The sequence below is a fragment of the Gallinula chloropus genome, assembly GCF_964237585.1.
Source record: "Gallinula chloropus genome assembly, chromosome: 1".
In the NCBI taxonomy this organism is placed as follows: domain Eukaryota; kingdom Metazoa; phylum Chordata; class Aves; order Gruiformes; family Rallidae; genus Gallinula; species Gallinula chloropus.
This window is the reverse complement of record NC_140085.1, coordinates 83,139,724-83,164,800: the sequence shown is the minus strand read 5'-3', so window position 1 is coordinate 83,164,800 and position 25,077 is coordinate 83,139,724. Positions and strand designations below refer to the sequence as shown.

Sequence of the window (25,077 nt, the reverse complement as noted above, 5' to 3'; positions counted from 1 at the left end):
AAGTTCACCAGTTTTATCAATTTCAGTATTTGCCATGATTCTTTGCTCTTCAACTTGACTTTGTTCTGACTTATTTAAATAAAAAAGCAAATACATAGTAAAATTTCAAATAATAACCTTGGACAGTAATGTTTCAGCATTTTGGTTTTAAAAACTGTTTGTCAGTTAAGTGAATTAATGGAAAGTCTGTGTTATCTAATTGTTTACCTGTTTGATCAGACTGGAGACTTCGAGCAGTGGTTGTGGCCCTTTTGTGACCATTCGGTGACGAAAACTATGATTACCAGTTGTGTACACATGGAATGTATTGGAATTTGGGAAGGGAAAATAAAGAACTGCTTTGAGTGTAAAAAATGCGTTACTTGTTACTCTATGAATACACCATAATTAAGAAAAAAAGGAAAAAAGCAGTACATGCAGCCAGTTAGCATTGGTTTTGAATCAGATAAAAATTGCTAAAAATTTCAATAGCTCCTAACTTGCATTTCTTCTTGTTATGTAGTCCTGTTGGGTGCTTCATTCATTCAGTGCTTTGAAATTTCACAATGAGCTAAACTTGAGGAATGCAGTAGAGTTGGCAAAGAAGAGCTTAATTGATGATAAGGAAATGCCTGTAAAAGTAGAAGCAGCCATAGCTCTTCAGACGTTAATAAGCAACCAAGAGCAAGGTACGCTACACTGATTTGTCAGTTGTATACACTGATTTTTGTTTGGTTTTTTGTAGTGATGAAGAGGTTGGTGCAGATTTATCTAAACATTTCTACCATTTAAAGACATAGATTTTGGAACATTTCATCGTGTTTAGGTATTTCCTCATTAGTTACCATATGTGCTAGAATTCTGACTTCAACTTTCTATGTACAGGTCTCTACACAAAAGAAGTTAGAATCAACGTATTTCTTTAATAAAGTAAATAGCACCTGGTTTTGTTTTTCTTTAGTGAAGTGAAATAGTGTGTATGTTTAAGATGAAAGCTGCCTGCGTACAAGGGCATGCATTTCCCCAAGACAGTGGATTTTTGTTGTAGATGGCATCTCAGTACTGAATGTGGTAAACATACAATTTATTTGCATTGTTAGTCTACTAGTTATGGTCTGTAAAAGTGCCTTGGGTAGGGTTGGTTTGTTTCTTTGTTTTAGCTAATGAAACTTCAAAAAATGATTTTGGTCAAGAACAGTCAGTTACCTAGCAGTTTTGAGGTATTGTGTGTGTTTATGGATACTTGATTTCACCTAATCTCAATTGGGGTTTTTTTTAGCCAAGGAGTATGTGAAGCCTCATGTAAGGCCAGTAATGCAAGAGCTCTTGCACATTGTTAGAGAGACGGAAAATGATGATCTTACTAATGTAATCCAGAAGATGATCTGTGAGTACAGTCAGGAAGTAGCTACCATCGCCATTGACATGACTCAACACTTGGTAAGAGACACTACTAAAGTAACAGTCTGGTCAGGAGCACATGCCTAGTTTGGTAAACATTTAATGAACTTTGTTTGAAGTGCACATTGTTGACAGTAATCTTTATAAAGGTCCACCTATAGTATTGACATGCTGCTTTTTTTTTTCCTGTATGAAGCATCTTTAAAACTTGCAGGCTTTTCAAGATACTGAATTTTGTCACTGGTTTTAATGAGTTGAGCTCTTACTGTTTAACTTTTCAAATGACATAACATAGCCAGACCTTAAAAAAGCGTTCTTAATTCTATATTTTCCCCTTTCAGAAAGGAGCATATTTTTCAATGCTGACAGCTCTTACAGATAAGGTCTTGCTGCTGTTGCATTAGCTGTCTTGGTTATGTATGACAAATTAGAAATGTGAGTTTGCTTTTGAATGTCAAGGGGTTTTTTTTCCATAGGCTGAAATATTTGGTAAAGTACTTCAGAGTGAAGAATATGAGGAAGTAGAAGACAAAACAGTTATGGCTATGGGCATCTTGCACACAATTGATACTATCCTGACAGTTGTTGAAGATCACAAGGAGGTGAGATTTTATTTTGTATGTCTTTTCTCCTGCTGTTCCCTCATGCCTTTCATTCATGACAGCAAGCACTTCTGTATGTTGCATAACTTCAGTTGACGTGAATGTACATTTACTGAGTACTGAGTGATCTCTGACAAATTTGAATTTAAAACCCTGTTTACTTTTGTGATTTCTTAAATTGTTTAGCTCCCAACCTTGATGGGAATTTATATCCTGAGGGTAAAATTTTTAGCTCTTATTCTGGTAAGCATTTCATCGGGCAATTAAATTACGGACTGTTAAAATACATGTTAGGGAGAAATATTTTGCACAAGGCTAATCTTTTATTTTGTTGCTTAGCCAGCAGTTTATTGGATAGAATTCCTAGAAATTGATCTCCCAGTTATGGTGCAATCTAAGTCTACATTTCACATGTTCAGGGAAGACAGAGATTCTTTCTGCTCATACCACCTGGGCTAAATGAGGTAGGAAGGAGTTCAGTGATGACCAGAGTGACAGAGTCAGTCAGTGACTTAAAGCTCAGTTGGCTTAAAAGTGCTTTGTCCTAGATTGTTTTGATTCCTTGATTTACAATGAGAATGTTTCATTGCAAGTGTGGAATGTTTTTATGAAGTTTATAATTTAAAAATACATTAATTAAAATATTAATTATTTTCTTGCAAGACAATTGTATTCCTTTGGATTTCAAAACCTCTTTCATTCCTTTGCAAGAGCATCTCACATCTGTTGAAAACTAAAATGAAATCTGGTAGCTAAGCTGAGCATCAGGAATGATGGTCTAAAGTGCACCTTGAGGTTTCAGCCTAGGAAAACCTTTGGAGTTGAGGTAGTTTTGGTATAAACTTAGCAGCTTGTTTTTCTGTTGTGCGAAGCGCAAAGTAAAATACTGTGTAGAATACTCTTCATCTCAGGATTTTGCATCATTTTAGAAGTAATAGAAATGGTATGGAAATCATACATGAGGCTGAAAACTCCTTAGAAATTCCTTTCCCTTTCCCCCACCATAAAATGTGGAGAGAGTTGAGGGGATGATAACTTTTGAGTCAAGTGTCTGAAGGTAAGTGGATGAATCTGTGGTCATGTACTTAATCCATTTACTAGAACAAGTCTAGAAAGACTGATATCCTGCAAGTTTATGTCTATAATGTGTGGCCTGTGGTAATAACGTCAAATGTCTTTATTTGCTAGTTTTAATTAGACTTCTAATGTGACTCTATAATTTAGTTTAATTCATCAGTATAGTCTCTCTGTCCAACATGGCAAGGCTGAATCCTGACTTCAGCACAGTTGTATGCTCCCAGTTTCTGCATGGGTTCCTCTTGCTGAGCCTGCTCTGGCAACCTCTCCATATTTTAGAATAAAGAAAAATGTGACAAGTTTTAAAGCAATTTTGAAAGTTTGAGTACTTATATCAGTGAGATCTTCTTTCGTAAGACTGTGGTCATTAATGCAGCATTAAAGAAGTTATGAAAGCCCTTTTGCTTTGAAAAGCTTTTCAAGCTCCATTAGTCAAATATGTTGATTAAATGACTGTTTCTAAGTTTTTAAATAAACTGCTTTGTTTTTGTTTCAGATAACTCAACAGCTTGAGAGCATTTGTTTACAGATCATTGGCCTCGTTTTGCAGAAACATGTTATAGGTATGTTTTAGACATAATTTTTAGAAAAACAATACATGTTTTTACATGGAAAGAAAAATGTTAATTATTGCAAACAATACTATCTTCCGGACCAGATCTTCATGTTTTTTGTATGTGTGGTTCTTTAAAGACAAAAAAAAAAAAAAAAGAGTTATTTTTCTGTTATCTTCTTACATGTTAGTCAGGCTTCTTATTGTGTTTTGGAGGTCAGACTCAAAAGCAGAAGGTGCAGTTTTGATTATTTTTCTAGCTAGCTGGGTTAAGGGGCATCATCTACAATTACATTAGTATTTTATGGACGTGGCACGGAATTAAATTACTGCTTTATCAGTACGCTGCACTAAAAAGCTACACAGTTTTGTGATAAGGCCTTTGATAATAAACGAAGGTTGAGAAAATAAAAGTATTTTTTCAGTAAATCATTTAGAAGTAGTGTCTTTGATGTGCTGGTAGCATTTCTGCTGTGTGTTTGCGATCAAAAACTATGTGTATTGCAACTGTAGCCAACGTGAGGCCTATCTTTTCTAGTTTGTGCTATTTTTCTACGTATTCGTTTAGTCTTCTAGCTGTTACATGACTTGGGGCTTGGTTTCAGATTTCAAGGTATTTGCAAGATAAATTTATTTTTTAAAGCATGCTACTTCAAACTGTTTCTCCTTTCCAGAGTTTTATGAAGAAATTCTCTCCTTGGCCTACAGCTTGACATGCCAGATGATTTCACCTCAAATGTGGCAGCTTTTAGGTGTCCTTTATGAGGTTTTCCAGCAGGATTGCTTTGAATACTTTGCAGGTGTGTTCACTTATGTTCTATTGATGTTTCTGCTGTTTGGGGATTCATCTCTAAAAGCCACCTTAATAAGGGTTGCTTCCATTTAGTGGCTTGGTTTAAAATGTTCATGTATTTGAGTCATGCTTTGACTGTCTGTTTAGTGTGGAAGTATAACAAGAGCATATTTAATAGGAGAAAGAAGCATGTTCAAATCTGTCAGTGTGATTGGTTATCATAGGAGGTCCTGAACTCAAAGAAAGCTGAAATACACAAAGTTAATGTGAAACTACAAATGGATTAATTAAAACATAGTCTTACTCTGTGTCCTCTTCTGAGAATGCACTCTGGATGTGCACTTCATGAAGAATTCTGCTAGAATAGACTTTTGCAGAGTTTGAACTTCCAACCTTACCCAAGAATCTGAGCTAATGAATCCCATTGTAGGACTACAGCCTCACTGGTTAGTACTCCTAGTGGGGTAATTTGTATTTTTTTTTTCTCTTGTTCTCCCTGTTGTGCAGATATGATGCCTCTCTTGCATAATTATGTGACCATTGACACTGATACTTTACTGTCTAACCCAAAGCATTTAGAAATCATTTACGCTATGTGTAAAAAGGTAAGCCTTCTGATTCTTACTGCTGTGCTTACCCCTGGTACTTAACAGTCAGATTGGTGGAGTGTTATTTCAGAACCAAGTGAAACTTGGTCTTGCTCAGTTTTCCATACTCATGGCACCTTCACACTTTTCAAGTGACAACAGTTTTAAAAAAATTACGTGCACAAAAATGTGTGGGAGAAAGTTGTTCGTCTTGACTCTCTTCTGTGAGAAGCTATTTTGTTAAGTAGAGGAATTAATGAGGCCTGATTTCCTTGGGTTGTATCTTGTGATTGGATTCTCCAGTTGTCAGCTAAAGTGCAAACTTATTTGAAGTTCTTCCTACTTTTATAATGTTTCTCTTTTATGTTGATTCTCTCACGTATAATACAAGTACGGATTCATGCTGATGCCCTTGTCTGATATCTGGGGTGTTATAGAGTATTAGGCATCCAGCTACCTGCTTATTTTTAAGAAACTTAGAGAGATTGAATGTGCTTGAGAATTCTGCTTCTTAGTCAGGTTTGGTTGACACTGACTGTAGGGTTGAAAGGTACTGAGAAGCAGTCAGTTTCACATATACACAGAATGATTCCATTCATCTGTTTTTAATCAGAAACTAGCCCAGAGATAGAACTTCACTTTACCAGGTGGTTAATCTGCCAGTGTCTTTTAGAACTGAAGGAAAAAAATGGAATCAGAATGTGAAAACATCAATGATTTTTTAAGTAACATTTCCTGTAAAAAAGGGAAAGCAGTGGCGTATAATGCATACTAAAGAATAATTTCTTATAATTTTTAAAATTAATCTCTAGACACTTATCTGTGCCATGTAAAGGTTTTTCGATGTATGCAGGTACAGGACTACTTAATTTTGAAGTTGTCAGTGATTAATACTGATAAACTACATTGTCATTCTGGTTGCTAGGTATTAACAGGAGACGCAGGAGAAGATGCAGAGTGCCATGCAGCCAAACTCCTAGAAGTAATTGTTCTGCAGTGCAAAGGACGGGGTATTGACCAGGTGATACATATTTAACATGTATTCTGTTTTACTGGCTCCCAGTGATAAATGTATGATTCCTGAGAAAAGCAGTTGGAATTAGAGAATTTGAGTTAAGTGTCAAGTGTAGGAATGGAGGGAAATACAGAAAGGAGTAAATGAGCTCATGAGAGTTTGTAAAGTAGGGATTTGTTGGATTTTGCTTTTTTTTTTTTTTAGATTAGTGGACATGACTGGATAATTAGTATAGACTGAATGATAAGGATATATGATATACAGGATTGTCTTTTTTGGCTTTCTCCTAATGGGATTTCCCTTTTGATGCAAACAATATATTGTTAAAACTGTTGTGGCTGAGAGGTTAACTAAACATGCCCAACTACTGAAGTTATTTCTTCAAGCAACATGAACTTGCTCAGTGCATTTGGCAGTGAAGAATTTTTAGCATGACTGGATTGTGATTGCTGAGAAAAACATTTATCATAATTTTCCAAAGTTTCTTGAAACACGTTTTACATAGTAGTCTTTTTCCTATTGAGGGTTAAATTCTCATCTTATGTTTTATGTAGTGCTCCTGCTTAATGTATCATGTTTGATATTGCCACAGTGCAATCCATGGCCTTCAATGATACATTTTCAGTTAATTTCACTGAAACCAATAAAATTTTCCTTAGGTAAATCTGAAATACTGAAATATTCCATGAAAGATTTTATTTTTTGAAGAAATCTGGAAAGGATTACAGTGAATTTTATGCATTTGCATTGAAATAAGTATGTGGTAGAAGGCTTAATTGAGCTCCACTATGCTGTGAATTAAAATGATTGCACACAGAACTGAAATTAATAAACTAAAACTTTCAGAATGCCTCCCAGTTATTTATAAAGCATAAACCTGCCCATTGAAATGTATGTGGATGTTTATTTCATTGTGTAGAAATTTGTGCATACTTGCTTTTATCTGTACAAACTCATTTTAAACTTCTATAAGAAATTTAACAACACTTTACAGTTATTAGGGAAAACTTTTCTTGTTCTTGCAGATTGAGGTAATCTAATTTTTCTTGTCTATTAGTTTTGAAATTGTTGAATATCTTTATTCAAAGATGAGAATGTCTTTAAATTCGTTTCTAAACCTTTCAGACATGCTAGAACAAATTCCTTCAAATGGCCCCAAATATTCTCCTTCATGCTGAGAATAACATTGGCAATTTTTAGCTCAGAGAATAGCTGTTTTCAAGAAGATTTATAAGCATGTAATCAAAGGCTTAAAATGCTTTTGCACTTGCAAGTGAATAGAATGCATTCCTAGGTTATACCTGGACTTTGGTTAACTCTGGAGATCACTTCTGATAAAAGTATTTTAAAATTTGTCTCATCTGGCAACATGCATAATGCCTTTCTGTTTGTTTTTGGTTTTTTTTTCTCCTTTATACTTACATGCCCAGTGTATTCCACTCTTTGTGGAGGCTGTTCTGGAGCGGTTAACTAGAGGAGTTAAAACAAGCGAGCTTCGTACCATGTGTCTTCAGGTTGCTATAGCTGCACTTTACTACAATCCTGACCTACTTCTGCACACCTTGGAGAACATCAGATTTCCACACAATCCTGAGCCCATCACTGCACAGTTCATAAACCAGTGGATGAATGACACAGACTGTTTTCTTGGGCAAGTATTGTGTATTTTTTCTTTTAGAAGTCCATGGTTTTGATTTTTGTATCCCTACTCATGTTGACGAAAGACTTCTTGTTCCTTGGTTGGTCTAACTAACAGTACTCCACACCAGGTCTAATTGCTGTGATGCCAGTAAAGTTGACCTTTGTCTGTGTAACTTTTCTGGGTCTGTTGAGGTGCATGCTGAATTTTCTTTGTTGTGAGGATCCCAGGGTACAATACATTATCATATTTCAGAATTCCTTTAAGGTCCTTTAATCACAAACTGTCTGCTTCTCCAAGAGATGGTCCAGCACATGCTTTGAGGGTAATATTTGGAGCTGACCAATAGGGTTTCAGTGAGATGTTAACTTTTTTCTGAAACACAGTATATACATATTTTTCTTGTTTATATTTTAGGAAGGACTTTTAACTGCTTCATTTAATGTTAAAAAATTCTGTCCAGTGAATCCCACACTCTGATTTTCATACCTGTGAGTTGTTCAAGATCAACTTTGCATATTTATCATTATGCCATGGATCTACTGACTGTTTAGTGTACTCCTGAACATAAACTGCATTCATACCTCCCTTGAACATGTGTGTGCACCACACTAGTGTGCACTTGGGCAGAAGTTGGACATTTGTAAAGTAAATGAAGGCAGACAAGGCCTGTCATCATGTAACTAAGCATGCACTTGATGCTGGGCAGATGTGGAGTCCAGTGCTCAACAGTTAGTGCTTGTCTCTCAGCTGAGATGTGGTCTCCAACTGTGAGATTCAAATTCACTTACCAGCAAAGCAGTCAGATGTAGTAAACAGCTCTCTCTCACTGTCTTCAATTATGTTTTGTTATTGGATGCTGACATCTGACTGCAGGTGTATGGATAGGCTTAGAATGTGTCTTCTTCATGCACAATCTATGCCAGTAGACTACGTGAAGTGTCAGCATGCTGGGAGTCATGCCATGAGAGAGCATGGGCTGCGACAGGCAGCCCATACCCTACCCCTACACTCCACAGTTGTCCAAACAGCTTTTTCCATACCATTGTCTGTGTTTGAAGGAATTATCGTAGTGGCCTCTCCTTAAAGAAAAACAAAAGTACTAATTATCTTATTCATTATAACAAAACCAGACAGCTCATATTACCACAAGCATTCACACAATCACAGAATGTTAGGGATTGGAAGGGACCTTGAAAGATGATCTAGTCCAACCCCCCTGCCAGAGCAGGATCACCTGGATTAGGTTACACAGGAACACATCCAGGCGTGTTTTGAATGTCTGCAGAGAAGGAGACTCCATAACCTCTCTGGGCAGCCTGTGCCAGTGCTCCGCCATCCTCACAGTGAAGAAGTTCACATGAAACCTCCTGTGCTCCAGCTTGTACCCACTGCCCCTTGTGCTATCATTGGACATCACTGAGAGAAGAGCCTGACTCTGTCCTCCTGACACTCACCCTCTACATATTTATAGACATTAATGAGGTCACCCCTCAGTCTCCTCTTCTCTAGGCTAAAGAGACCCAGCTCCCTCTGCCTGTCCTCATAAGGAAGATGTTCCACTCCCTTAATCATCTTGGTGGCCCTGCGCTGGACTCTTTGAAGTAACTGAACTGAGTAGTTAAACTGTCCTTGAACTGAGGGGCCTAGAGGTGGACATAATATTCCAAATCTAGTCTCACCAGGGCAGAGTAGAGAGGGAGAGGAACCACTTTTGACCTACTGACTACACCCCTTCTAATACACCCCAAACATCTTGTACGTACCATGTATACAAAAGGTCTACGGTATGCCCTGTATCTTAACATAAATGCACATCTCATCAATTAGATGGTTTACTTGAGTTGGTGACAAAGCATAAAGGACCAATGCCCCTCATTTCTTTTGGAGTGCCAGAGACTGACAAAGGACACCTTTAATTCTACCTTTCCCCCACCTTGTGGTTATACTATTTTTAATTACTGAGTAGTTTTTATATCTACTCGCTTTAGTAAAGAACAAGACTTCTAAAGATTTTCATGTACTTTTTTGATGGCAGAAGCAAATTTTTTGAGATTCAGCTCTTTGTGCTGTCATTTTTCCTACTGCCATGCACATACAGAGGCAGTACGAAAGAAGATACTCCCTATAGGTAATGAACTTATCATTCCTTTTTTAAAAGAAATAAAAAATGTAAGAGATTTATAGCCTTAAATGGTTCATCCTTTAGCATTCAGTGAGAAACTAGTCAGTCAGCTCCAGAGAGGAAAAATCTGACTAGGCTCCAACCTCAAGTGCTCTTGTGAGCTACAGCTTAACTTTCAGGTCTTTTGTGTTGCTTTTCAAAAAAATATCAGCTACTGCAACTCCTGTTCAACTAAATTCTTCAGAGCTGAAAAAAAAGTTGACAAAGCCCATGAAAATGAAACATGGACATCGTGATGCTAGGTTCTGCTCAGACTCTGCACTTGAATGGCAGTAGATTAAAATGTATCTCTTTGATCTGCTGCTACCAGCAGCGAAATAAATATCTGTAGTATTGCTTAAATCTAAAAATCACTCTCCCTTCAGTGCTGTTTCCTCAGTGTGTGGCTTCTGTGTGTAGGACACTTGTTTTAGTAAGGGTCATCATCTGAACAGCAGCCGAGGTGTAACTGAACTGGAAAAGACAGAAATACAAATAAAATCTAGCTTTCTTGAAACCCTTCCTTGGGTCCACCCCTGCAGACTTCATGTCTTCCTCGGTGAGGACTGCAGTGGGCACCCCAATTCATACAGTCCTTTTTCTCACCAGCCATCATTTACTGCTGCTTTGGTTTACCATTGGATTGCTTTCTAGGAAGAGGCAGTTTTAACCTTAAATTGAAATCAGTTAGAAGACTCACAGATCCTAGAGAAATTTGAGGTCAGAATAGAATCACCTCCAACTGTGAAGGACCAGGTGAATCTTACTGCCATGTCTTTGCCAGCCACGCAGGAAATCTGTGACTTACTGGTAACAGTGGTTCTTCAAGATGCTTTGCCCACATAAATCTCACATCCCTCTGTCCTTATACTCCTGTGAAGCCCTAGCACTCATAGATGCTGCTCTGCCAGCAGTAGGGTTCTGCCTGTCTGCATGCTCTCAGGCTCGAGACCATGGTGTTTGCCAAAAGTGTGCAGTATTTCTTGAGCAACACTTCTGAATGCATGAGAATAATATATATTGGAGAACAAGAGGGGGGAAAGAAGTTAGGGTAAGATAAGTACCTGTTCTTCCATGTTATTAAAAATATGGAAGCTACTTTAAACTGCTTAGAAATTTAGAATGATCCAGACAATGAGAGCTCAGTACTCAAAAAACTGTGCATAAATCTACTATGTCTTTGCGGATGTTACACGTGTGTTTGTGGATGTGTGCCTGTAATGCCCAGGTACAATAGTATACATGCTATTTATTTCTCAATATTTTTTACTGTAACCTGTAATTGAATAAAGGACAGTGACTGAAAAGTTATTTGTAGAAACATTTGTTCCTTACTGTTTTCCACTGTTATACCTGACAGTCTGAAATTTAGGTGAGACTTTTGCTTCACTTACACTTCCCCTTATATTAAAAATTCTTCTGTAGAAACTAGGATGCAAGGAAAGCTGTCTTGCTCAAAAAAAACCCTAAGTAAATTGTTTGGGGTTTTTTTTAAAAGCTGAATAAGGGGATTTATTTGAGAGGAGTTTAAATAGTTTGATATCCTAGTTTTCTCAGTTGTATATAAAATTCCAATCTTAGACAGTAAACCAGGGTTATTTCTAACTTTGCAACTGGAAGGAAATGTCTAATTATTTGCAGATTGTCCAGGAAGTGGATTGATGTGATAGAAAGCAACTTGATCCTCACATAAAGGAGCACAGCAAACCAGTAAAGGAAAGGCTTAGTGATTTCCTTTTGAAATCCTTTCAGCTCAGTTTAAAATACAAAAGATTCTTAGATCTTTTGTCCTGTATTGGAAGGAAGTGTATTACTGAGAAAAGGTCCTGCAGATTATGAAGGCCACACACCACTTGTTACCCTAGGAGTCATGCATTGCACTGCCGTGCGTCACATGTTTAGCCCTCCAGGCTCAATATACCATTGAGGGAGCAGGCAGAGTCCGTGATTGTTAGGGAGGACTATTGCATGCTGCTGAGCAAATAAGTATGGATCTCAAAGCCCTCAGGGGAATTGTATCCAGGCTTCCAAATGCAGGCTGAAGGGTGCTGAAATAATGAGCCTTTTGATAACAAAGGAATGGTCCTGAAAACATTCTTTGAATTATGAACATATGTAAATGACATAAAATGCTGTTCTGCTTGTTCAGTCCGGTGTAGTAGAATGCTGAACTTCGGGCAAGGTGGATGCTTGTCCTGTTGTTTGTCTTGGTGGGCAGGTGGAAAAAACCAAGTCTCCTTCTGACTCACATCCACTAAAGATGGCTTGATGCCTGGATTTCTGCTGGCTCTTCTGGTAATATGCATAGTCTGAAGATGTATTCGTTCTTACAACTTCTCTTTTTAGAAGCTTGAAAATGGATCATGACAAATATGCTGTCTCTTTTGGCCATTAGGGCTGCTTCCTAATGAAGACTCTTTTACAGCAGTGCTTGGTTCTTGCACTTTCATTTGCTGTCCAGAAAAAATAATTTAGCATGAAGCTAAACAACTAATTACTACGAAGATTTTGGTTTTTTACTTTTTACTGTGTTGCATTTTGCAGATGGTGCTGTGTAACAGTAGCTTTTTCAAATGTCTTGTGAAAGGCAGTGCCATGTGTCCTTAACTACTCTAGTGCACATACACTGAAATTGCTTCATGATACCTTTGGCTCTTAAAGAAATTTCATGGCTTACCTGTGTCAAGATACAAGGTAGAAGTTTTGTGAATAGTTTAAAGAGCTTTGGTCAAACTTGGATGAAGGTACTGGCAGGAGTTAGAAAAAGTTCTTTCCTTTTGTACTTGCAGTAAGGAAAAATCTCCCAAAAAGCTATGCTTTATTCATAGGTTGTATCATCTTTAGCTTGGATTTTGGTCTTCACAGCTCAGAAAGCACATTAGAGGGGATCTTTGGTAAAGAAATTGTATGCACTTTAAAAATTGTATTTCTATAGCAAATTTTTAAGTGGAGGATTGAGCTGGCTCTTCCCCTGTAAGCTTTATTGCAGTGAGTGGCGCACATCTTAATTCGTTTCTTCTCTCTCAACTTGTATCCTCCTTATTCCAAAGTAAATCTACCTACTGAGAGTTTGGAGGAGGTCTGCTTGGTTTCTGTAGGCCTTGCTGAAACTTCTTGCTGGAGTAGCTGCCCTGCAGAAGGCTTGCACAGAAGCTGTAAGCATGGAATAGAATTCAGTAGTACAAAACAATCTCCTCTGAAGCTTTTAATAGTAAAAATATCATGACCTTATAGAAAAGTTGATAACTACTTTACTACCAGTAAAGGAGATCCAAAGAGTACCAGTAGAGGTATGTCCTGGTTCTGGCCAGGCCAGAGTTAACCTTCACAAGCAGCCAGCACAGGTGAGCTGAGTCAGCCCAGTCTATTTTCCTGACATCACACCCCATAGAAGAGACTGGTTGGAGAGGGGCGCTACTGTGCGGCTTCCAGACGGTCTTGAGTGTGGTTGGGAGGTAGGTCTTCATGTCAGTGAGGTGACACAGTAAAGTGCTGTGTGGTATCACCAGGTGAATTCTGCCACGGGGCTCAGCTATTGTTCCCCTTTCATGGTGTTGTCAGTAACCTGGCATTATCCCAACCCACCAGGGCTCTGTGTTTTCTCCTGGGGTGGAGGGGTGAGAGAGCAGCACAGTGGGGGTCAGCCACTGCCTGGGGCTGAGCCACCACAAGGCAGTTAGAGAATTTTTCCCTGGCTTGTTTGCATATAACTTCTACTCCTGGAAGTGAAAATCAATTCTTATTTTTAAGAGCATAGACTTTTACCTAGTTGTCTGACTATGATCACATAAAAATCTTTCTGCTACTGATTTAATTTTCTTTCCCTTCAGTTATCTACCACTTCTTGTTTTATTGGAGGTCTACTCATTTGGAAGTTCCCTGTTTGAGTGTACTACTAGTTCTTGATATTTCCCTGCTTTCAGTGGAATTAGCAATGTGTCTCAAGTTAGTGTCAGAAATTGGATGTATAGTACTGCCATTCTGATGGACTTTTAAATACAGCTAGCCCTGTGGCACTCCATAAAATCACCCTGCAATTGAGTGCATTCCTGCTTATCGTTACTCGTCACTTATAGTCTTTTTGCTAATGTCAATCCTTGCAACAGTACTGCTGTCAAAGCCAAGGCAAATTAATTTTCCATCCTATTTAATGATGATAATCTGTATCAAATGCTTTATTAAAGACAAGATATTCCACATAATTATTAAACATTGTTTATTTAGCATTACAGACTTTGCATTTGGTAATCAGAAACAGTTGTTCCAGGAATTTGGCCAGTTCTTGAAAGGTGTTTAATTGTTATTGGACTTTCCAGTGGGAATGTGTATTTGGAATTAAGGAACATCAAACATAGACTTCAAATATAGTGTCTGTGACATTGTCTTCTGACATGTCAAGCACTAGGACTTTAATGTTCTCTACATATCCTTGAAAATCTTTTTTTTTTTGTCTAACAAGTGTGTGTTGTTTCAGTCTCCATGACAGAAAGATGTGCATAATAGGACTGAGCATCCTAATGGAATTGCAGAACCGACCGCCTGCAGTAGATGCCGTGGCTGCCCAGATTGTCCCTTCAATCCTCCTCCTCTTCCTGGGCTTAAAACAAGTTTGCGCCTCACGAGAACTCACAGAACATGAGGATCATGCTAAAGATGAAAAACACGTTGCAGAAGATAATGGTAAAATCTCCCCTTTTAACATTGTGGATTTTGTCTGGATTTAATTTAAAGGGGGTAAGAAATTGCAGTTCATTTTTAAGACTCATTAGTCTGCTGAAAATAGCTAGACTTGCTGGGTGCTTGAAAGATCATCTTAGGAATTGATTTTTCCTCCCAAAATGTAATCAAAACATTTCAATTTGTAACAGCTAACACTTTGTGAAAGGGTAGTATTGGTTTAAGAGTAGCATTAAAACTTTCAAGACTGCTCTTCTGAGTTGTGAATGCACTACATCATCTCACATAGGCAGTAGGAGTTTGGTGGGACTCTTTGGTTATACTCTTGATTCCTGGAAAGAAGCTGTTTCTAGTACACAACCATTTGGAAGACCAGTTTTTATGACCTTTGAAGAAAATCCTAGCACACCTTCTTTGTCCAAATGGAAAGGGATTTGTAAAGTGGGATTTGAGACATCTGAGGTTCCTGGAGCAGACAGACCTCTTTTTTGTTGTACCTGCGAGAAGAGAACAAACATAAAGGAATACCTTGTGGAGGGAACTGGGGAGACTGAATTTAACACAGCATTGCAGGCAGATTGTATTTGACATGCAACAGGAGATAGATGATTTGAATCTGAAAATTAGATTGGATGTAAGCAGATTATGTAATCCACTCAAATTCCATACAGGGTTGTTCTGTAACAGAGTTACAGAATTATTTTTGATGCATAGGAATACAGTATGAAAACAGCACAGTAACTGTCAAATCTCTCTCCTGTGATTAAGTCTCTCCCTGTTGCAGATAGTCAGAAAGCTGAAAGTTTGGAATTGGAGGGGACATTTTAAAACTTGATTATAAATCAGTAATAGCAGTGTTGAGAGTTGCATGTTGGAGTTGCATGAAATGCAGAATGTAATAGTTGTTTCCTAAGGGGAATGGAAGGTAAAGCTAAGTGAAAGATGCTGTTTAAATTTGTTTGAATAAAGGAGTGCTCTGAAGAGTAGCAGGCAGACATTTGGTCTACATCAGGTTTTCTATTTGTTTTGTGACAGTTTGTGAAGTATATGCAAGTAAATATATGCAAGTAAAAAACACAGTGATGGAACAGTTTGTTAGAGAAACGTTTCCTCAAACTCTTTGGATCCTGTGGTTTCACAGTGACTGCACAAATGAAAAAAGAAAAATTATGCCAGTTTCACATTCCCCAGGTGTGCTTAGAAACAAAACCTTAACTGATCTTGAATGTAGGAAACATGTAACAGTTTAATTTTTCACAATTCTAAGATTTTTGGGGGAAGGATGTTAACAGAGAGTCCCCTTTCCAGCCAAAACCTAGATTTATTAATTTTTCTTTATTCATAAGTCATTTTTTCCTTATGCTTTTAAGACTTTGTTTTACAAAATGCACCAATGCTTTTGCAGAAGAGATACCAAGTGATGAAGAGGAGACAAATGAAGTGAGCCAGGCAATGCAAGAAAACCATAGTGGAGGCGGTGGTGATGGAGGTGGAGAGGAAGATGATGAAGATGATGATGATGATGACTGGGATGAAGATGCATTGGAAGAGACTGCTCTTGAAGGGTTCAGCACACCTCTTGACCTTGAAAATGGTGTTGATGAATACCAGTTTTTTACACGAGCACTTTTAGGTATGTGTTTGCTAGTTGGCAGAATGATACAACATGATTAAATAGTTTTGAGGTGTTTATGGTCATCATTGAGAAAAAAACATTTCTTTTTTATGAGGAATAATTCAGTTTATTGAGACTGGAAAATGCGATCTTGCTTTTTAATGTTAGTCCTAAGATTTTTTGGTTTACAGGTACTGCAAAAAAGAAATGGTACCGAGTACAGCCAGAGATTAATTCTCTTCATGTTCTCTTTCAGAAATTTTCCATAACAGCCTGAATAAATGGCACTCAGTCACTAGAGGGACTCCTATATATATAAATATTCACTTTCTAGATGTTAAAATCATAATGGAGAAATTGTTTTCTCCTTTTCCTGTTTGACTAATCCTGTTGCTTTTAGTTTTCAAAGAAGTTTTTTAAAAAAGATTTGCTTCATCATTGTTCATTAATATTGTCCACATGGATAACTTTGTGTTTCAGGAAGCAGGGGATGTATTTAAGGTCTTGAAAATGGATTGACTGTTACAGTGGGGATTCTGCACTAAGAAAAGTGTCAGGAATACTGAACCCATTTTGCAGTGCAAATTCAGGTTTAAAACTAACCTGGGATTCAGTGTATTTCATTTTGTTCTTCTGATATTAACTTGCAGTGTAACCTGGTAATCACTTTTTCTCCATTCCTGTTCTGACAGAGGTGCAGAGCCGAGATGCAGCCTGGTACCACTCGCTGACAGCACCCTTGAGCAAGGATCAGAAGAAACAGCTGCAGGAAATTTATACATTAGCAGAACACCGGCGAAATGCTGCAGGTGAGTCACTTCTCTGGAGCCATTTTATCTGTTGCAAGGATGTTGGAACTGCATCTACTCTAATAACAGAGAGAGTAAATCTCTGCTAATTACCATTTCCTGAGAAGCATGAGTAGGCTATTGCACTTACATTATCCCTTGCCTGGAACTGTGTGATATTCAGAAAGATTACTTTTGTTTCTCATTAGTTGCCTTCTCACTGGCATATGCTGCTGTTTGAACAGGATATGAACTAGTTTTACACAATCTTGACTTTTGAAATGAAGGGCAAATTAAAGCAATACCTAACTGCCAGACAGGCATTTTGTGGACGTTACTATAGATTATTATCTGTTTAACAGTTTTGTGCCTTTTAAGCCGCAAACATTACCTTCACAGTCAGTGTAAGGTTTTAGATGTTTAGAAAGCTTGCCTTGTGGAATATTCAGATTTAATCAGAAAGCATGCAGAATAGTGTAATGTAGACTGATAGCGTAGAAGATTTATTTCTCAGCTGTGTTGTAGAGGTGTGTGCGTTTATGCATTTAGAGAAAACCTGAGTGTAATTTATTACTGTCACTGTGTTTAGGGAATGCCATTTTCTTCTTGGTTTTTTGCCAAAACTTTGCATTCTTAGCTGAGCTGTATTGTCTCTTGAGAAAAGCATTCTCTACAGACTGTTTTTCATAGCCTTTCCCTTCTTTGATTTCCAGAGACTAAGACAAGAGAACAGCAAAGTGGCTACACATTTGACAACAAAGGACTGATAACAGCATTTAACTTTGCTGGTAGTACTCCTGGTGGCAACTGAAGGATCAACAGCAATGGTCAATGGGAAGGGTCTCATCATTACATTTTCTTGAAATCATCATGACTTCTGAGTGACAGGGGAGGGTAATTAAATGCTGCTGAAGGTTTTCTGGAAAATAGCAGTGTGCTTTCCCCACCAGAATGCTCTTTCTAACCAACTACTGTAATCTACAGATTCTTGTGGTGTTTTTATAATTTGATGGACTGAAAGGAAACAGTTGTCCTCAAGGAACCTGAATGACTGGTAGGGGCCAGGCTGCATCTAATTGAGTTGCACTTCTCAGGTTTTTGCTGTGCAGAATTGATAGATTCATATGGATAACAGTGCCTTCTGTTGTACATGGACTGCCTGAACAAATGGATTTTGGAGTGCATTATTTTTTAAGTGTAAGGACATTTCTTGATGCACTGTAAGCCTTGGTTCTGCGTTTTCCTGTCATCTGCTTTTTACTACTCAGTTTAATTGTTCATTGGTTGCACACACGTTGCTGGATTCTGAATATAATCTCATCTTCCCTATTTGGTGCAGACCAAATGTGTAGAGGGAGGTGTCTGTTGGAACTGCAGAGTATACACTGGTTACGCCAAAGGGTCTTAACAGATTGCAGATTTTCCTTTGATGCAGTAGTCTTAAATTTTTCTCTTAGCCATGAAATCAACTCATCTGAGTTACGATGGCATGAGTGGCAGGTGGCTACCCTAAATCTACCTGGATATTACCTCCTGCCTTGGACAAGTGGCGTGGCCCTTGCATGTAGATGTTCTACATAGCAACTTTTTATTTTCACTATTTTAGAATTTTACTTCGGATTCTATAAACCTCTTTTCTGTTTTTAATTCATTCATTACCATTCCAATGGTAGTACTGAATGACATGGTACAAAATATTTGCAATACTTTATCTTGGTAGAAGATAAACAGCTCCAAACTTATTTCTTTGTACTCTTACACTTCTGTGATTGAATTTCTGGTCTGCATTCCATTTGGCTGTTCTTGTCCTGTGCTGAAATATCTGCCAGATCTCTTCCTAAGTTTTAAAGACTGGTTTCTCATTAATTGAAACACACATAACAAGGTGTTCATGAATGTGTTAGTTTGGTGAGAAACTGGTAGCAGCACTAATTTGAATAGGTGCCCCTCCTTTAGATCTATTTGGGATAAGTGATGTAGCCAAAATAAGTAGGGGTGCTTTAGAATGTGAAGTTTGGATTGGAGATAAAATGTTTAGACCAGATTTTGTCTCTGTGTTAATTTCTTTATGACATAAAAATATTTACCAAACAATGTAAAGCACATACTGATAATGTATTTCTTTAGAGCAGTGCCCCAACATCGAAGCCCTTGCCATGCTCGATCAAATTTTTATGACTGTAGTGAATTACACTTTTCTGGCCCTGCACTGTGCTGAAGATGTCTTTTTTTTTTTTTTTTTAATATCTCAGAGTAATGATAATTTGCTCTGATAAATCTGAAGTGCTCTCTGCCTTGGGTTCTGGAAAAGCCTGAAGTATCTGCCTGCTCCTTGCCCCATCCCCTGGAATTTTCTCAGCCTAGCAGCTGCAAGGCAAAAGGTTCTCCGCTGCTTTGCTTTTTCCTGCACCTCTGTGTCAGACTCTCTCTGGCACTGTTCTCTGTTCATGCTTTTTTTTTTTAGTTCACTCCCCCCCAGCAGCTGTGAAGTAAAGTTGGTCTGATTCCTGTAGGTTTTTCATTGCTGCTACTCACTTAATAGCAACTGAAAATTTTTCACTTTTATGTCTGCTGTGCATATGGAAAATTGTGACAATGCCAGGGTCTGCATTTCCAAAAGTGAATGATACTTTGAGCTGCATTGAACAGGCTATTTAGGCTCAAGTAGCAGAGGTCCAGGACGTTCTTTATTTTGAACATCAGGCTATGAAAACCGTAGGTCATATTTGTTAACTGGAGGTATGTTGACTGAGATGGTAGGAGGGCATTGCACCCAGTTAGCTGGTGAATTTTTCAGAAGTCATGGAAGTTTTTAAACCCTTTACAAATTTAAGAAATGTTTTTAGGAAGTTAAGGACATAGATGACACTTACCTAATGCTTGAAGTATTGAGCAGGTAAACTGTTTGAGCCATTTATTTTAAAAACATGAGATTGTCAGTTTGGGTTTATTTCAAAGGCATTCTACCCTCGCATGCAGAGTAAAGAGGGAATTATTTTTCATCTGCTAATGAGGTTACTCACACTGTCAAAAGCTAATATTTAGGAGTTAAGGAATTAAAGGAAAAATCTGCTTTTGTATAGCAGCATCTTTGTGTTACTCAACTGAACTATGGCTGCTCCCTAGTTCTGCTTCTTGTATACTTTTCAAGTCAACTGCCAAGAAAATTTCATCCAGATGTTTCTAACAAGGGGTTTAATCACAGAATCATTTAGTTTGAAAAAGATCTTCAATATCATTGAGTCCAACCATCTATCCAGCCCTACTAGGTCCAACACTAGACTGTGTCACCAAGTACAATGTCTACTCTTCTTTTAAACACCTCCAGGAATGGTGACCACCTCCCTGGGCAGCCTGTTCCAATATCTGACAGTCCCTTCAGTAAAGACTTTTTTCCCAGTATCCAACCTAAACTTACCCTGATGCAACTTCAGGCCATTTCTCCTTGACCTGTAGCTAAGCTACCAGGGAGAGGAGACCAACTCCCACCTCACTACAATGACCTTTTAGATAGTTGTTGAGAGCGATGAGGTCTCCCCTCAGTCTCCCTTTCTTCAGACTAAACAATCCCAGCTCCCTCAGCTGCTCCTCATAAGATTTGTCTTCTAAACCCTTCACCAGCTTTGTAGCCCTTCTCTGGACACACTCCACCATCTCGATGTCCTTGTAGTGCGGGGCCCAAAACGGAACACAGTACTCCAGCTGTGGCCTCACCAGCGCTGAGTACAGGGGGAGGATCACTGGCCTCACAGTTCCTGATGCAGGCCAGGATGCCATTGGCCTTCTTGGCTGCCTGGGCATGCTGCTGGCTCATATTCAGCTGGCTGTTGATCAATAGTCTTAGGTCTCTCTCCTCCTGACAGCTCTCAAGCTGTTAGCCAACCATCAGCAGCATGGATTCAGGAAACTTTGTTGTCTATTTTGCAGTGGGGGCTGGAGGTGTTTGAGGGGATGGTATGTAAAAAGGTTAAATGCCCGATTCATGAGCAAATATTTCTACTGGCAAAAGCAAATGTTAATTACCTTACTCCTTTTTTTGAAAAGGGATTTAATCCAAAAAGACTTGTTGGGCTCTAGCCTCCACTTAACATATGGTTCTCTTTTAACGTGATAAATATCCATTTGTACATGATCATAAATAGGTAATGGATTTTAGGGATTTCTTTCTGAGCTGCATCCAGCTTTGTAGTATGTTAAAGGGAGAGTAACACAAATGTGCGTTACTGTCTCACTTAGTAGCTGATGTAATCATGGAATATCAGATATCAGCATCACCCAACCAAGTAGGATATATTTGCCACTGGAAATATAGAGAATCATGAATGTATTTTTAAATAAAACAAAGGCTGATAACGGTGACCTATGTTGCTCCTGTTGCCTGTGTTCCCGAAGACTGAAGGTGACTTGTATGAGCAGCATGGGGGCTTCACATAGGAAATTTGCATTGTGTAGGTTAGAATCATAGCAGATGTTAACTTCCATGATAAGCTGGTGCTTTTTGCATAAAATGAACTGATCTTGAGTATTGAATTGCATACGCTCTTTTGTCACTCTTAAAAGGAAGATAAGAATCACCACATGTTTTGGCTGCTTATTTTTTTGCTCTCTCTTTTGAAGTTGAAGTACTTAGTTGGCTTTCATAACAAAGCAAAATCTTTAAGCAAAACAGCCAACTTCAGAAAGAGTGTAGAATATCCAGCTAAAGAAAATGCTAAACAAAGCCCCCAACCCAAAACCCCACATGTGTACAGTCTGATTGAAATAAATGTGCTTCGTGAGTGTATGTCAAAATATGCTAGGAATGTTACACAGAATGGTAATGTGAGAGTCTTTGCTTTAGGGGGAAAGGCTGCCTGCAGGATATCAGGGAGACATGAAATTAACTGCTTTAGGACTTGTCTTTTGTCTGTGAAGACCAGGCAGTTTGTGACTCTGGTCACATATTGTAGAGGAGAGAAGGTAGGACAGTAGAGGATTTTTTTTCTATACAGCAAGAGTCTGTTTTGGGACTTGTATGAACCAAAGGAATTGTAGACAACATGAAGGATTAACTGTCTTTTGTTTCCAGAATAATTTTCAGCCTTTTTCTGCCTTTCTCTCCTTCCCTTTGCAAGTTGCTGTGCTATCAGATACTTCAGGAGATATTCCAAATATCTGGAAAGCTAAAGCTTAAACTTTTTTTTTTAAATCCTGTTGTTCTTGAAGCAATGCAACCTGTCCATTGTGTTTGTGTCAGTAGAAGAAAGTCTCGTTTCATTTACGTGGATGATACAGAATTACAAAAACCCCTCACGTGTGCCTGCTGTTCGAGAGAAACCTTTTTGTGATTTACTTAATATGGGTACTTTGAAATCCCCACACCTTGTACTGAAATTTGCTCAAAGGATAGGCAAAAACACACTGAGAACCCGGTCCCAGTCCTGAGGTACAACCCGGTCAACCTTTTGGTAATGTTTGGCAGTCTGGTGATCAGTTCCTCAAGGATCTCTGCCTCTGGTCAAGGACATTCTTCAAGTCCAAGAGACTCTGTATCTTTGCAGGTGAACAGAGAATCGTGTTTCCCTCATCGCAGCAAGGAATACAGCAGGTATGGCTAATGACAGCTTGACATCATGAGTGAAAGTAACACTCTCTTCTCTTGGATGTTCAGTCTTCCCCCAAGGAGATGGGATTCAGAATAAATGGATGTTCCCAATCTGTGAAAGGAAGTCAGACACTATTCCAGATACCAGAAAGTCTTAGCATAGAGTCATATCTTAAAGAAAATACGTAAACAGGCCAAGCTGCTCACTTTTTACAACTCTTCTACTGCTGTTAATTTTGTAGAAACAACCAAAAAAAAAAAAAGAACTAAAGCAGATATGCACTAGACAGGTAGAAACTTCCTTGGGTTGTGGATCTAATCCCAATACTCACTGCAAATACACTCAGATACTTTTAAAAGAGAATATGCAACGTCTGTATGGATATCGGTACCCTGAATCTGACAACTGTAATGAGAGGTAAAGACCTAGTGTGATTTTCCTCTGGTAGAGAACTGATGCATTCCTTTAAAAAGTCTGTGAGCCTCTTGTCCTGGTGCAATCACTGACAGGAGATGCTCAGTGGGATTATATCCTTAGGTAGCCTGGCTACCTAAAATGCTCCACATCTAGGGAGCTTGCTGATGAACTAAAGAGTTTTGGGGGCAACAGTTCAAATCACAATCACAGGCATATGTGATTGTGATGAATTAGGGAAAACATCCATTTAAATTGAGGTATGCCATGTTTGAAATGATCTCAGATCTGCAGTGTTCCTGATTTTTGCCTGCATCTTCTAGAGCAGTGTCCAAGAATTTTGCCCCATACTTTTTTCCAAGAAGAAAATGTACTTGACTTTGTTGCAGCCTCAAGTTTTGTGCAATGCTTTGAATTTCGGGTCAGAAAGCTGGTGCTAGTGATTATCAGAAAAAAGAGGTGAAAGTGGTATATTAATGCTAGGATTTTCTCTGTAGGCTGTATAGAGATTCACAATTTTAGGTGCTTGCCTATGTGCATGGTGGGGTAGGAGATGGAATTCCAGGTGTGTTTATTTCTCTGATGTGAATGCAACAGTGTCCGTTCCAGGATTCACCTGAGGTGAATGAAGAATGTTGGTCAGGGTCTGTGTGCTGGAGTATACACGGTTATATTAGATGAAAAGAAATACAAAAAATGAATAATTACTTGGTAGTTGAAGCTGCAGGGCAACAAAAGACAGTGTTTTCTTGAAATGAGATTTTAATATTTTTTTTTTCAGCTATATGAATAATTTTTAATTTCCAGGTTTCTTGCCCTTGTGCAAAAATACAAATGTACTACATGACTTGGAGGCCTGTTGATTTTTCACAGGACTGTTTACCATTGATGGTGTTTATCCAAGAATTATTCCTCATTTTTAGATATTTTTAACATGTTAGTAAAATTTCACATAGCCCTCTTTCACTGCTTTCCATGCACAGAGGTCTTGGATTTTACAAAAGGAAGAACAGTGCTTTGAAAAGATAAAAATATGCATAAGCATGTTATTTTTAGGATACAGAAGAACTATGGCCTCCAAAGAATCACAGAATCACAGACTTGTAGAGGTTGGAAGGAAGGGATCTCCAGAGACCATTGAGTCCAACCCCCCTGCCAAAGCAGGTTCCCTAGGACAGGTCACACAGGTAGGTGTCCAGACGGGTCTTGAATATCTCCACAGAAGGAGACTCCACCACCCCCCTGGCAGCCTGTCCCAGGGCTCTGTCACCTCACTGTGAAAAAGTTCTTCCACATGTTGGTGCAGAACTTCATATGTCCCAGCTTGAGGCCATTGCCCCTTGTCCTGTCTCCACAGACAACTGAAAAGAGGCTGGCCATTTCTCCCTGTGTCCCACACTTGAGATATATCTGTAAACATTAATCAGATCCCCTCTTAGCCTTTTTTTCTCAAGGCTGAACAGCCCCAGCTCACTCAGCCTTTCCTCGCAGGGGAGATGCTCCAGGCCCTTAATCATCTTCATAGCTTCCGCTGGACTCTCTCCAGGAGATCCCTGTCCTTTTTATACCAGGGAGCCCAGAACTGGACACAATACTCCAGGTAGGGCCTGACCAGGGCAGAGTAGAGGGGGAGGATCACCTCCTTTGACCTGCTGGCCATGTTCCTTTTGATGCACCCCAGGATCCCATTGGCTCTCTTAGCCACCAGGGCACACTGCTGGCTCATGAGCCACCTGTCACCCACCAGGACCCCCAGGTCCTTCTCCACTGAGCTCTTCTCCAGCAGGTCATCCCCCAGCCTGAACTGATACAAGCAGTTATTCCTTCCCAAGTGCAAGACTCTACACTTGCTTTTGTTGAATCTCATCTGGTTTCTCCCTGCCCATCTCTCCAGCCTGAATGGCAGCGCAGTGTTCCTGCGTGTCAGACGCTCCTCCCAGCTTTGTATCATCGGCACCTGATGAGGGTGGATGCTATTCCCTCATCAAGGTCATCGATGAAGATGCTAAACAGGACTGGACCCAACGCTGAGCCCTGGGGAACACAGCTAGTCACAGGTCTCCAGCCAGACTCTGCTTCACTTGATCACCACCCTTGTAGCTTGGTCCATCAGCCAGTTCTCAGCCCACCTCATGGTCCACTCATCTATCCCATACTTTCTCAGGATATCATGGGAGACAGTATCGAA

At 38.9% G+C, this 25,077-nt stretch overlaps 1 protein-coding gene across 1 annotated transcript in view; it reads left to right on the top strand.

Moving 5' to 3' along the window:
- The window catches only part of IPO8 (importin 8), a gene marked incomplete at its 5' end in the record, with an annotated part of 45,162 nt that extends 26,190 nt beyond the window's left edge, over nt 1-18,972 (top strand). The window contains 12 exons of the mRNA XM_084276514.1: nt 503-668; nt 1,259-1,419; nt 1,857-1,982; nt 3,556-3,622; nt 4,287-4,412; nt 4,913-5,010; nt 5,918-6,013; nt 7,438-7,667; nt 14,285-14,490; nt 15,893-16,120; nt 16,795-16,911; nt 17,604-18,972. Of these exons, the coding sequence (XP_084132640.1) occupies nt 503-668; nt 1,259-1,419; nt 1,857-1,982; nt 3,556-3,622; nt 4,287-4,412; nt 4,913-5,010; nt 5,918-6,013; nt 7,438-7,667; nt 14,285-14,490; nt 15,893-16,120; nt 16,795-16,911; nt 17,604-17,701 (1,719 nt within the window). The 3' untranslated portion in view covers nt 17,702-18,972. The remainder of the gene's footprint in view (nt 1-502; nt 669-1,258; nt 1,420-1,856; nt 1,983-3,555; nt 3,623-4,286; nt 4,413-4,912; nt 5,011-5,917; nt 6,014-7,437; nt 7,668-14,284; nt 14,491-15,892; nt 16,121-16,794; nt 16,912-17,603) is intronic.
- Between the last annotated feature and the right edge of the window lie 6,105 nt (nt 18,973-25,077).